Source organism: Octopus sinensis, linkage group LG17 (genome assembly GCF_006345805.1).
Source record: "Octopus sinensis linkage group LG17, ASM634580v1, whole genome shotgun sequence".
NCBI lineage: Eukaryota > Metazoa > Mollusca > Cephalopoda > Octopoda > Octopodidae > Octopus > Octopus sinensis.
The window spans coordinates 42,961,029-42,975,951 of record NC_043013.1 but is presented as its reverse complement, the minus strand read 5'-3'; the positions used below and the strand labels follow the sequence as shown (position 1 = coordinate 42,975,951).

The following is a 14,923-nucleotide window of genomic DNA, read 5'->3' as shown; positions in this document are numbered from 1 at the left end:
GGTGTTAAAAGTAGATATTAACCATATTTTATTGAGGAAGGGTATTGAGGGGTTTCCTGAAATGAAGTACACTCTTCGACAACTTGGTAAGTTTTAGGGCCGCAGAGAACTAAAAGCACGGCTAAATGCGATTTAATGGGTGTTTTTTGCCTAGTCGATGTACACGTGTAACATTCTTCGTCGATAATTTTTATTTTCTTCAGACGGCGAGTCAACAAGTGTTTTCCGGAAGATTTTTCGGATACATTATCGTTCTTAAGATTGAAAAAAAAAATATGTTGTATGTAGACGCTGGAGATGCGACCAACGAAGGTTGTTATTCATTCTTATTCAAACTTATTACTGAAGACACTTCGTCTGCTGCTCTAGCCATTCTTAATAATAGAGATGTCAGAAAACATGTTGCCGGCATAGAATTTGACAATCCGTCCATGTCGGTAAACGACGTCATTCACCCACATTAACTTTCCCTTATGATTTTTTTCTTAAATGGCTTAAGAAAATTTGATTAGTTGATCAATTTTAATGCTGTATGTAGACGCTGACGATTCTAAAAACCAAACGTTTCGTTCAATCCTAAAGAACAAGGCGAGTTAAAGAAATTTATATGTTGTAGAAAGTGCTACGGGAATGAATGAAGGACGGAAGTACAGGACTGCAGTGAATAATGGATGAGAAACGTGACAAGTTTTCTTTTTTGTTGTTGCAATTTTTGATTCTCACGATATCAGCAACAACGAAAAATACAAAATACGTCTTAAAATTGCGAGACAGGCAGGGGGGGGCGTTCATTCGTGAATATTTGTTTTCACATTTAAAAGAAAAGAAAATCTATCGACAAGGAGCGACATAACCCTCTTTCCTTTTCTCTCTCGCTCTCTCTTTCATACACACAGACATGGACATAAGTAATTTCATTCCTACCTGTTCAAGACGTTCCAACAATACGGCCTTCACTCCACTTTTATCGAGTCCACGTTTTTCCAGTTCATTACGGAGATCCACAACCCTTAGATCTATTAATTTCTCACTAGATATTTCTCCATTAGCATTAGCCATCATATATGAATATAATATATCTATGTATTGTTTGTGATTGTCAAGAAAATTTTTAAAAACCACACAAAACAAAACACCTTCTTAAGAATTGCTGTCACTGATTTAATGGCGACACATCAAATTCAGTTCCAACAAAATCTCGTCTGTTCGTTAAAATTACCCGGATTCACGAAGTTGTCTCCCTTAGACAACTTCCCAGACGGCGTTTCCTCGGCGCCAACAGCGTCACAGTCAGCGAGTCACGAAGGTTCATTGTCGTGTTACGCAGTGTGTTGTGATTTGAAGTTTAAATACAATAATCTTTGTATATAAAAGTGAGGTTGTGTGCTGTCTGTCTCCTACGATTTAGATTCCTAACTACTCCCACATTTTGCGGTGCAGTTTAACCAAAACCGGGTATCTTATAGTCGTGATTCATATCGAGCCCTTCTGGGTATTAGCGCGCGTCTACGATGAGTCTACGATTTAAAAAAAATTTACCATCATTTTTTTCCATTTTAATGCATTTTTTCGCTATTATATAAGGGAAGTAACTCTCTAAAAATGTCTACGATGAGTCAACGATTTAAAAAAAAATTTACCATAATTTTTTTTCCATTTTTTGGCTATAACTCTCTAAAAATGCTTATATAGTTATTTCCCTTACAAACCCGAGCAACGCCGGGCGATACTGCTAGTGGTTTATAATTTTGGCACAAGGCCTGTAAGTTTAGGGTGGTGGGTAAGTCGATTACATCGACCTCAGTACTCAAGTGGTACTTTTTTTCTCGGGGTTGATAAAATAAGTGCCAGGTAAGCACTAGTGTCAATGTAATCGATTTACCAACTACCTCCTAACTTACTGGCCTTGTACCAAAATTTGAAACCATTATTTTTCATTTAAACTTTAGATAACATCATACTGTCTTTAAAAAATGGATGTATTCGCACTTGAAATAATGTAGTCATTGTTACACAGCAAAAAAAAAAAAAAAAGAAAGAAAGAAAAGGCTGAATAGTGATGACTGAAAATACATTGATCTCAGGTCTTCAGTGTGAACAACAACGAGATAGTTTCTATATGGTAATTCGTCTTGCTAGAAACAGCAATCGAGTCACCGTACTAATAATAAAAAATAAAAGGATGCTCTGTATCATGTAGTTACAAATGCACTAAATTTGAAAAGGAAGATAGAGTGGACATGATTGGAATGTGACTGAGCATTTGATGTGACTTACTGTTATCATATTAAAAGTGCAGATTTTCAATGATTAAAAAGTTACTATCATATTATTGGTATGGTGGTAGTGGGAGGGGGTCTGTCTCGAAATCGGAGTAATGAGGAATATGATGGTAATCTCTCGCAGTCCGAGGATTCCGCAATTTCTTGCTGAACAATCTACACGTGTGGCTGTGTGACAAGAAGCTTGCTTCCCGACAACACGGTTTTGGGTTCAGTCCCACTGCACGGCACCTTGGGCAAGTGTCTTCTACTATAGCCTTGGGCTGACCAAATCCTTTGAAGTGGATTTGGTAGACGGAAACTGAAAAAAAGTCATGTATGTGTGGTGGAGTAAAAACAAAGAAAATCCAACTTATATGGGTGTCCTGATCCAAAATCCCACCTTGTGTGTCTGTGTTTGTCTCCTACCACCCTTGATAATGTGTTGTGTTTCTGTCACTGTAACTTAGTCGTTCGGTAAAGGGAACTAATGGAATAAATGCCAGGCTTAAAAAAAAAAGAAAGAAAAATATTGGTGGTTGATTCGTTCGACTAAAAATAAACCCTTCATGGCAGTGCCCCAGCATGGCCACAGTCTAATGACTGAAATGAGTAAAAGGTTGTTTACAGTGATCAAATCGACGTTACCTGAACATATGAAAAGTGTACCACATGCCAAGTGTCGAAGTGATCGCAGAGCATTGTGAAACGAAGTGTTTTGCCCAAGAACACAACTCACCACCCAGTCCAGGAATTGAAACCATGATCTTGCAATTGTGAAAGCAACACCCATGCGTCCTCAGCAATGAGAGGAAACGAAATCAGGTCAACAAATTTAGGCCCGGTCTATAAAAGTAGATACTTTTCTTAGGTGTTGTGCAGTGGAACTGAACCCAAGACTTCATTGTCAGGTAGCAAGCACACACACATACAGCAGTCTTTCAGTTTTTCTAAGCCCTGTAAAAAAACTTGGAAGGTTGGGCTTCCCACCAGGTCTTTCACGGTACCCTTAAAGCCAGAAACTTTTCAGCACCCCCTTGTATGCTACACAAAGTTTTGTAAGATTGTTTACAGTCCTTCTGTGAACATCATTTAACCCCTTGCCTGTTGTGCTGATCACCAAAAATCCCTGCTGGCAAACCTGTTGAGAATAATTCAAGAATTGTACTTATTTGTTTGTCAACTGATTTAAAATAAATTTGTTTTCTAATTTCTTCTCTTACACTTACTCCATGATTTGGGGACCTCTTGTCAATATTCTTTGCTACTCATGGCACAAGCCTAAAATTTTTGGGAAGGGTGCCAGTCAATTAGATCGACTCCAGTACACAACTGGTTCTTAATTTATTGATCCTGAATGGAAGGAAAGCAAAGTCGACCTTGGCAGAATTTGAACTCAAAATGTAAAGATAGACGAAATACCACTAAGCATTTTGCTCAGCATGCTAACGTTTCTGCCAGCTAGCCATCTTAGGACCTCTCATGAATATTACAGTTGTTAGCATGATGGGAAAGATGCTTAATGGCATTTTGTCTGTCTTTATGCTCCAGGTTCAAGTTCAGCCTACATCAACTTTGCCTTTTCTCCTTTTGGGATTGATAAAATAAGTACCAGTTGAACACTGGGATTGATGTAATAAAATTACCTCTCCCCTAAAATTGTTGGCCTTGTGCCTAAATTTGAAATCCATATAACAAGAGAATTGTTTAAAAAAAAAACCTCAAAATTCCTAAATAATGCATGAAATAATTGTTTTTACATAATCGTAAAATAAAATAAAGGCCAGCCATATACTGATACTGCCAATCTATTAAATTCTTCCCCTGTAAATGATCATCATGAAATGCCTACATTGACCCCAGTGCTTGATTGGTACTAATTTTATCGACCCCAAAAGGATGAAAAGTAAAGTCAACCTTGGTGGAATTTGAACTCAGGATGTTATGACGGATAGTATGTCGCTAAGAATTTTGCCTGGCGTGCTAATGATACTGCCATCACTGGGCCCAAGTCACAGTACTGCTTTACTCCAAACTTCTGCTACTCATCTTTCAGCCTTATAAACTATTATCTACAAGCTTTATGGCATTCTTTTACATTGGGAAAACAGGGGCCATTGGCTTGCTGATTGCTTTCACGAACACATTCAAAGCATTATACTATATATGTATTTTTGCTCCCTTACACTCTTTCAGTTCATTTTTATCCTTCAGTTTCCCTCTTACTTGGATTTTTCCCTTCACCTCTCCTTGGCCTGCTTTTCTGCCTCTTAATTTCTCTTTCCATCTCTTGCTCTCACCTACTACTTCCTGCCTATATATACAAGTTCATGCCTTGTTGCATCAGTTGCAGCCAATCACTCAAGTAGAGAAGACATAAAACACTGTCAGCTTTCTTCTATTATCTTAACCCTGAAAAAGGACTGTTGACTACTCCACTCCTCACAACAATGTCACTGTACACTTTCTGTTACAATATTTTATTATATTTTTTATTCACATTTTGGAGCCTATAATTACACTGTGTACCACAAGACCTTTGAACCTTGGATAGTAACTTATTTCCTATTTGCTGCCCCTTGAAAGTATGAAAAATGGCTAATATTTCCTTCAAACTTTGCTTTTCTTAAATCTATTCAAACCCCCAAAGAATCCCTCTCAATACATGGCTACTCCTGCTCATGAACAGAAATGCACATATAGTCAGCCACTAAGAGACATACTCAAGAGGTTATTATGGTCAAGCAACTGACAAGCAAATCTGTGGTGTTGAGCAGAATATTTGCTATAATGACATTTCTGCTTCAGCAACTCAATGCTGAATGTCTGAAATGTAATGGAAAATAGGTCAGTTTCAAAACACTTATAACCAGATTACAAAAGCAAAGTTTGAGGGGAATGGTAGTCATTTCCTTTGCTTCCTAGACAGAAGCAAATAGAAGCTGATCATAGGCCTGAGTGTTTGTATATATGTGTGTGTAAGTATATGTTTGAATCTCTTTGTCTTGATATTATCTGACAGTTGTAAAATGAGTATCACTGTCATACTATGTCATTTGTTTGCAGTCTTCTGTGAAAGCATATCCAGCTATTATGCTGTTCATGTTTGAAGGACCAGAGGGAATTTTACCTTATTCGGAAACAGGTGAAGGTTGGTGACATTAAGAGGCATCAAGCAGTAGAAAATCTACCTCAATGAATTCCGCCTAGCCAATGAAAAATGGACATCAAAACAATGATGATGACACACAAGATGTACTAGATTTAATTGCTTGGTCCTTTCAGATGCAAGTAGTAATTCTGTCTTCACATGGCTGACAAGTCCACCACTTTGGATAAAGAGGTTCGTGGCAGCACAACCATATACAACAAAACAATATTCTATTTTCATGTCCTAAATGATAAACATTACATGAGCAATATCACTTTTAATATAAATAAATGAAAATGATGATTGTAGAGATGGAGAAGTAAGAGATAACAATGATAATAATTTATAGCAAAATTCTTTTAATTCTATTATGAAGAAATTTAAAAAATATAGTATAGGATGTCAAGATGATGGTGATGTAAAATGTAACAAAAATAAATGTACATCAGAAAATAAATGTAGTCCATATTCATCAGAAGTTTTGTATTTATGAAAATGTGCATGGAACTTAATGGAATAACTGAGGAAAAATTATTGACAGTACAAGAGTGGGCTGAAAAGTTCATAGGCTGACTATGAAAGAGTGATGCTAGGTGTGAAATCTTGCATACATCCACTTCAACTCTTAGTAATAGCTGCATTGTTCCTTTCCAGGTAAAACTGACATCTGACTGTTCAAAGAAGACTTCAAAGTAACTTGTAGCGACTTCTCTTGGACAAAATTTGGCATCGTGGTGTTACAATGCTCCAGCATACAAATCGTTAGTTTCAATGGCTACAATAGATGACTGTGGCTTTGAACTGGTTGAACACCCTCCCTATTCTCCTCATATGGTCCCATCTGATTTTCATCTGTTCTCTAATATGAAAAACACTTGGTTAGGAACCAGTATTACAGTGATAATGACATATTTGTTGTTAATGATCTTTTGAACAGCAGGATGAAAGCTTCTTCATGAATGGGATCCAAGCACTGCAATACTAATAGAAGAAATGTGTGGCCCACAAGAAGTGCTATGTCTAAAAATAAACCTCATTTGATCACATCACATGAGAGTATCTTGATCAGTCTATGAACGTTTTAGCCAACCCTCATATTTCAAATAAAAAAAAATGAGCATTAAAAGATGATTTAGGTGTGTGCATATATTCATAGGATTAAAAAATTTTTTCATGAAGGCATAGCACAACACCCAGTGGCTAGGGTAGTGGGCTTATTACTTAGTAGAGTATCAGTCCATGTGAAAACATTGATTCTTGAATGACATGTGTGGATGTTAGACAGCTCTTCTCAGATGTTTATGCCTTTATAGAAATTATAAGAGTAAGAGAGATCAAAAGAGTACAGCACCTATGTAATACATACTGGCTGTTAAAAAAATTTTTTTTTTAATTTTGAAAAAAGGCTTTTATAATGCTAAGTAGGCTGTAAGGGGTCTGGCCAAGTAAATCTATTACCAATAATACCTGGTATTGTTTTTTGGGCTGAAGGAACAAGGTTGGACGCAGTGGCGAGCATTGCTACCAAACTTCCTGTGATACCAGCATTTCCAGTCAACAGATTTGGACAAACTGGAGCTACAAGAAGATTCACTACTGCTTCTATACTTTACTCTGTCTATCTCCAATGGTTGGATTTGTATTGGAAGTGCTTCCTTTTGCAAATCCTCTTTTTCAGGCTTTGAGTTATATGGTGAAAGACAGCTTGTGGCAGGTAACTTGGTTGCCACTTTAGTCACAGTTGACGCTGAGGAAGTGATTTCTTCAATGCGATCAGCTACTTCAGCGAGTTTCTCAACAGACTGTTGATTTTTAAAAACTACTAATATCATTTTAGTTTTGGCAGGAAGTTTTGCAAAAAAAAGCTCTTTAAAAAATTCTTTGCTCATGGTGTTGTCAGCTAGTAGGTACCGCATATGATGGAGAAGCTGGGAAGGTTTTTGGTCTTCAAGTTTCTCCCCAAAAAGAAGCTGGTTAAAGCGCTCCTCCTGAGAAATAGAGGTGCGTTTAATTAGCTCCTCCTTTAATGTAGCGTAACTCACAGAATTCGGAGGTGCAACAAGAAGATCACGTACTTTCTGAATTACATTATATGGGAGTGAAGAAACAATATATGCAAAGCGAGTAGCCTCACATGTAATACCGTTTATCAGGAACAGTGCCTCTACCTGGACAAACCAGAGATCAGGGTAATTGGTGAAGAAAGGAGGAATGGTCAAGCTACTGATAGAGCGAGTGTAAGGAATTTCAGCTGTAGGCATTGGAATTTCAAAATCCTGAAAGGACAAATAAATGAAGATGATGGTTGCAGAGGTAGACTAGAGATAAAAATGAGAGTAATTCATATATCAAAAGGTTTGTAATTCTTACAAAAAAATTGTTAATTTCAACAAATCGAAACAGTACAAGAAATTTGAAATTACATCATAATATAAAAAAATTACAGAACAAAGTAAAGAAAACAAATGCATACATGAAATGATGTTATGAAGCTATTACTCTTTTACTTGTTTCAGTCATTTGACTGCGGCCATGCTGGAGCACCACCTTTAATCGAGCAACTCGACCCCGGGACTTATTCTTTTGTAAGCCCAGTACTTATTCTATCAGTTTCTTTTGCCGAACTGCTAAGTAACGGGGACATAAACACACCAGCATCGGTTGTCAAGCAATGCTAGGGGGACAAACACAGACACACACGCATATATATATATATATATATATACATATATACAACGGGCTTCTTTCAGTTTCCGTCTACCAAATCCACTCACAAGGCTTTGGTCAGCCCGAGGACACTTGCCCAAGGTGCCACGCAGTGGGACTGAACCCGGAACTATGTGGTTGATAAGCAAGCTACTTACCACACAGCCACTCCTGCACCTATATATAAATTTCATTTTAGAAGACTTGTAATCCAACATTGGACTGTATAATGTCCACTCCAGTATAGCAGTATAGTTAGACAAGTAAAGACATGACTATTTTTGACTGACTTCTTGATGACTCGGTTTCTTACACAGTATTTGTAATGACAAGCACATACCACTCATCACATGGGAAGGGTGTTCCATTATTAGTGTCATCCTCGTAACAAAGACAAGGTAAAGTTAACAGAAAATAACTATCACAAAATAACTAACTATCACAAAAGGTTCATATTCAGCAGAATGTCCATATTTATAAAAATGGTTACGAGGAAACTAATATGAGGAATTCTAGACAATATTTCAAACCACAATTGAAATGAGTATAAAATGATTTGTATGATTTACAATGTGTGTCCATATGTCTCTATATGACAGTGCTGAATCTGAGTTATTTAGGCTCCTGTAGATAGTACAATGGACATTTGTCGACAAAATTGGATAATATATATCCTGATAGGGATGTATGCAAGAGAAGTCAAACATAGCACAGCATATGTGAAACACTTATTGTCAGTGAAAAACAACAGCTTTTATAATGCTCAACAGACTGTGGTGATGTCTTTAAGAATGATTTATATATTAAGAAACTTGCTTTGCAACTACATGGTTTTGGGCTCCAAGTGTCTTCTACTATAGCCCTAGGCTGATCAATGCCTTGTGAGTGAATTTGGTAGACAGAAACTGAAAGAAGCCTGTCCAGTGGCTTGGAGAGTGCAAGTCCAGGTTAAAACTTTTTATAAACAAGGTGGATTTTTCCAATTTTAATATCAAAACACACACACACACACACACACACACACAAGGAAAAAGCAGGACGAACAGCTCATTCTGCTTTTAAATGCCACCTTATCATTTGGGATGAATGCACCATGTCACATAGAGGGGCAATGGAAGCTCCTGGTAAAACCTTACAGAACACCAGAGGCAACAATAAACCTATCATCAAAATTCACATAAATGGCTGTGTGCCGGCAATTTTTGCTCCAAAATATGAGACAGTAGCAAGGATTAACCATGAATTTATAAGATTCCAACTGTCATTAAGAAGTACAAATCCGTTGATTCGGTCCTTGATGAAAATCAAGCTGTCCATTACTCAACAGAGTTACTTAATTCACTTGAGCCACCTGGAACTCCTCCACATTAACTTTTTCTGAAGGTAGGAGTCCCAATATTGCTTCTAAGAAATTTAGATCCTCCTAAATTATGCAATGGGACAAGGTTGATTGTGAAGACATTATCACCTAATGCGACAGAAGCTACCATCATCAATGGATGTACCTCTGGGGAAGAGGCTTTCTTTCCAAGAATTCCAATCAAACCAACAGACATGCCATTTGAGTTCAAATGAACACAATTCCCAGTGTGACTTTGCTTTGCAATGTCTATTAATAAAGCTTAAGGTCACTCTTTGAAATCTACTGGCTTGCTTTTCTCATGGTCACCTTAATGTTGGTTGCTCCAGGGTAGGTAGTTTGCAAGAATTATTTGCCAACACTCCAAACCAGAAAACAAAGAATGTTGTTTACCCAAAAGCCCATACATAATTTCCTTCAACATATGTGGTAGAATTTATCTCCTTTTATAAAAGTGGTAAATTTAGTATTTTCGTTTATTATTATTATTTTGCATTATGAATTCAGATTTAATTTCCCAATTAAAGAATAAATTGAATTTAGAATAACAAATTCCTATACAACATATTTTGCTATTTTTCTAGTATATCTATAATAAATGCCAAAACGAATTTCTTTGACCCCACACCCTCTCTCGATATTCAATGACACTTCTCTGCTTGCTGGGGTGAGAGTAATAGTAGGCATAGAGACGGTGAAGGCAGTAGTAGATTGACAGCTGAGATGGTAATGGGGTGATAGTAATAGTATGAGCTGTAGTTGTGATAGAGGCAGAGGCGATGGTGATGATGGTGGTAGCTGAGGCGGTCAAGCATGACGGTGAGAGTGAGGAATGTGAAAGACAGTGGTGATGGTGGTGTGGGAGGAAGGTGACGAAGTCAAAAGTACTGATGCTGGTGGCGTCAGAAGTCTGAATGGTGTGTGGATGGCAGTTGTGGTGATGGTGATGGTTGAAAACAATCAACAGAAAGAGGTTAGACAGAAAAAAACTGTACTGAGCCTCGAATGGGAAGACAAAAAATGTTTATCATGAAGCTTTGCAATAAGTTCCAAGTCAATATATATCACTGTTTTGATGAAAATTGTTCATTGCTTGAAAAATATTGGTCAAGTTTAATAAAATTTGATATGTAGTCAATGCATGAAATGTCATTATTGGGCTCAAGGTCCAATGAAGAGTCCTCCACAGGGGCTAGCTTAAAAGCCACCCAATAGGGTCACTTTTAAGCTGTTTTTGTATATATATATATATATATATATATATATATACACATATACACAGATAGATAGATATAAATATTCATCATCATCATCACTACCATTATTTAGCATCCAGTTTCTATGTTGGCATGGGTTACACTGTTTGACTGGAACTGGTAAACTGGAGAGCTGTACCTGGTTCCAGTCTGATGTATATATATATACACACATATTTGGCAATGGTATGAAAGATTGTGGTCAGTGGTACCATTAGGAATTCTTTTAATGATAGTACTGCGCCCATGCTGTAGCACTGCCTTAATTTATTTTCTACTATTTTGACTGGAAGATGGTCTATGATTGAGTTTTCTAGCAGGTGAACTCCCAAGTGCATCCGTGAATGGTTGACTAGTATGGTATTGTCATTTATTGAGTATATGCAATGATTTTTTTTTTTATGTTTCATTAGAAGTCCCTTTCATGTAGCTGATTAATATAGATAGGTAGTTGAACAGTTGAGAACCTCTAAGTATGAGACTAGTACAATATAGTACTTTTGCTCATGATTTTGAGGGTAGTGTATGTGGAAGCTGACAGTATATAAGAGTTTATGCATTAAAATTCCCTCCAATGCCAAAGTTTGGAGCATGCCCCTCCACAATTTTCCATAAGTATGTAATAGTAGAGATGTAGCAATTAGAGACATTCTGAGTAAATAAGGCTTTTAACCGAAGGTATTTTACTGGTGAACGTTCCTTGTTACCCTTCAATTTCTTCTTGAGACCAGAGGAGTTAGGAGATTAAAACTGTAAGCACTAATCTAATCTGCTCAGAATTAGGGTTTTCCATACTGTTAATCTAACTACTGGTTGTCATGAAAGTTCATAGGAGCCGACCTATGAGTCGGCTGCATTTAAAGGTTAGTTTGATAATATGGCTGATGAAAAATGCATCATTTGACATGATTATTCCTAAGTCCTGTATGTCATTAGTGGTCTGAATCATTATGCTACCTTATGTCAAATATTGCGATTTGGGTGTATTCCCTCAGCAATGGAGAAGATGTAATTTTGATGAAGTAAATTTCAAGCCATTCATATTTTTGCTTTCAGCATAATTCATTGCCTGATGTGTATGACTTATTACAGGTAACTGAGCAGAGAGAAAACCATTTGCAGCAACAGGTTGGCCTCCTACCATATAGGGAGTTAAAGAGCCATTCTCCAACGTTTCCTGTGATACCAAGATTTAACTTATGACAGATGATTCCATGATCCATCTTCTCAAACGACTTAACAAAATCAAAGTATTAACAGTCAGTGCTCTTTCCCTTCAAGAGATTATTGAGGGTAGTGTCATGATGCTGTAATAGTTGTAACAGGCAACTTCGTTCAGTCCAAAACCCATGCCGTGTGTCATCTAAGCTGTTTTCTTCCAGGTGTGTTATTATTTTTTTTCTTCAGACAGGGTGTTTGATAATTTTAGATGCAAGGGAAACAGGTCTGTAAGACAAGGAAAATTAAAGACCCCTGTCAAAAGTACATTGGCCCATGTCCTGGCCTCAGCTAGGGTTAGACTTATGAGCGACAAAGCATCTCTGAAGTAATCTCTGTGGTTAATTGTGTCAGGAGGACGGTATGCAATGCTTATATTTTCTCCTTTCATATAGATTAGTCTGAAATTCTTCATCATCATTTAACATCCATTTTCCTTCTTGTTGGAACTTTGCATATTAGGTAATTTCAGTGAGGAAAAAAAAATTAGCGGAGTTTCTGATCATGACGTCCACATGTTGGATTTTTTCCGTTTTGACGGCATTTTTCCAGTTCTTTTCCTTTACGACGGGATTTGAAATGCTGGGAGAACATCTTTGACTGTTATTTCTAGTACATACACGACTACCTTACCCGTTTCCTTTGTCATGTATTGCTGTTTTTGTGGAGGACCCCTTCCTCCATAGTTTTTCAACGAGGAAGGTGGTCGTGGAATGTGCTAGAAACAACAGCCAAATTTCTTTTAAAACAACACCTTTTGTCTGAAAATATTTTAAATTTTTTTTTAACGAAAAGGCTTCTCCCAAGCTTGTTAAGTGCCAAAATCAGTCTAGAGTGAGGCGGTGAAAAGAAATCACAAATTTTCAAAAACTTTTTTTGGCGGCTCGAAGCACACGCTAAAACCCCTCATAACATTTTTTATTTTTGCGTATTTTCACAAAATCTTTTCGATTCTGTCTTCTGCACAAAATGAAATTAATATGATTGTGCAATAATTTTTTTTTTCAATATTTTAACCCCCTCCAACATTTTTCAATAATGACCTCTTCCAGTGTTTCTGCTTTTCGATCAAGAACAAGTTGCAGGTAACCCTTCCTTACAGGGTTGTCATATATTTCAAGTATCCATTTCTTTTTTGCCTTTTGGGTACATATTTCTCTGCAATACTCGTGGTGTCTCTCTGCTAATATTATAAATGGACATGCAGCTTGTCATTGACATTTCACATATGAAGTCTAGGATTATATGAAAAAGTGTGAAGGCCGTCAATTGACTTTTTTCCATAAAAGTATTTTTCCTCACAGAGACGGCTTTACTGAACTGCGACAACGCCAAATAACGCCGTCTATCGCGCGTTCAAATGCCGATAACAAACACATTTTTTTATTCTGCTTGAAGAAAGTTTTCCTTAAAAAAAAAAGTGAAGAAAACAATCTACTTGCAGTGTATTAAATAATTCCACTCCCGATGAAAACATATCCGAACTCTGCCCCCCCCCCTTTTTTTTTTCGTAAGAAAAAGATGTACCTCCATCATTTTCCAATTGGAAAAAAATCCCCGTCAAAACGGAGAAAATCCAACTTATGTCTGCGTCCTGATCCCAAACTCGGCCAAAATCTTTAGGGTGCCATTTTGTGTGTGTGTGTGTGTGTGCGCGCTATCAACCAATCTGACCTCCGGACATGTCGCAAAGAACATTTTACTTAGAAATCGGGGGCGGTGGGGTGGCTATAAATTTACCAAATAACAACAGCGAGAAAAAGAAAGAAAACCCTAAAATTTCCGTTTTATTTGTGACAACTATACCGAAAGTTCGCCCAATACTCATTATCCGGAGTTTCCAAACGAATTTCTCTGAAAATTATAAATTTGAAATAAGTCATGCTGAAAGGGTCAAGATTTGACTGCTATATTTAACTGGTCGAGTGACCATGTTAGAGTTTCCATCGTATAAGCTTGTCAGAGCAAAATCTCTCTCTTCGCTATCAGCTTGTCTATGCCACCTTTTAACACACAAACATAAAAATGACCATAAATACCTGCTTGCTGATAGAAGTTATTACTCCTCGTGTCTCACTTTCCCTCTGTTCTTTCTCATCATCAACTTCCTTCTGTTCTTTCACATCATCAATTTCCTTCTGTTCTTTCTCATCGCCAACTTCCTTCAGTAAAGTAGCCATTATATATAAATATATATGTATATATGCACAAATATATATGTGTGATGGTTCTGTGTGTTTGTTTCAGAAATCCTAATCGTGTAAACGTTGCGATTTCGCGTGGATACTGTTACCCGCCTTCAGTTTCTTGTTTACCGTTTTCTTGCATTACCAGGTGTCGCTTGCGCTCGTATATATGGCAGAACACGTTTTGTGCAAGTTATCTTTATATATAAAAGTGAGGTTGTGTGCCGTCTGTCTCCTACGATTTAGATTCCTAACTACTCCCACATTTTGCGGTGCAGTTTAACCAGAACCGGGTATCTTGTAGTCGTGATTCATATCGAGCCCTTCTGGGTATTAGCGCGCGTCTACGATGAGTCTACGATTAAAAAAAAAATTTACCATCAATTTTTCCCATTTTTAATGCATTTTTGGCATATATAAGGGAAGTAACTCTCTAAATTTTATTAAATCTCAGAACGTAAAAATCTACAGTAACACCCCACCTTTGTGGTTAGCCATATTGAGATGGCTATTATACTTTACATCTCTAAAAATGCTTATATAGTTATTTCCCTTACAAACCCGAGCAACGCCGGGCGATACTGCTAGTAGTATCATATATCTGAACAAAAAAATTACAGCAAATCTACGTGATAGTGGTGTCAGACGTGGCATGCAGGCCATCATATAACTTTTTAAACATGTATTTTATGTGATGTCTCAATGGTGCACCTTTCCTGCTCCTTTTTTTATGGTCTTGGTGCCAGGAAACTATCTATGAACCCAATAATGTAGAATTTAAATGT

The 14,923-nt window shown here is 37.2% G+C and overlaps 2 protein-coding genes across 3 annotated transcripts in view; both read right to left on the bottom strand.

Annotated features, from left to right (window-relative positions):
- Positions 1–1,103, bottom strand: part of LOC115220826 (scaffold attachment factor B1) — a 34,805-nt gene extending 33,702 nt beyond the window's left edge. For both annotated transcript variants that reach the window (XM_029791000.2, XM_029791001.2), the window contains exon 1: positions 925–1,103. In XM_029791000.2, the coding sequence (XP_029646860.1) occupies positions 925–1,062 (138 nt within the window). In that variant the 5' untranslated portion in view covers positions 1,063–1,103. The remainder of the gene's footprint in view (positions 1–924) is intronic.
- Positions 1,104–5,915: 4,812 nt separating this feature from the next.
- LOC115220740 lies at positions 5,916–14,212 on the bottom strand. Its single transcript, XM_036510214.1, has 2 exons — positions 13,992–14,212; positions 5,916–7,688 (listed from the first exon to the last, which is right to left on the bottom strand). The coding sequence occupies exons 1-2, from the start codon at positions 14,130–14,132 to the stop codon at positions 6,867–6,869; spliced, it is 963 nt and encodes a 320-aa protein (XP_036366107.1). The 5' UTR covers positions 14,133–14,212; the 3' UTR covers positions 5,916–6,866.
- Between the last annotated feature and the right edge of the window lie 711 nt (positions 14,213–14,923).

Coding starts and splice junctions, on each gene's coding strand:
- LOC115220740 (XM_036510214.1), bottom strand. CDS start 14,132: ATGGCTACTTTACTGAAGGAAGTTGGCGATGAGAAAGAACAGAAGGAA. Junction 7,689..13,991: donor TAACTTCTATCAGCAAGCAG/GTATTTATGGTC, acceptor TTGTCCTTTCAG/GATTTTGAAATTCCAATGCC.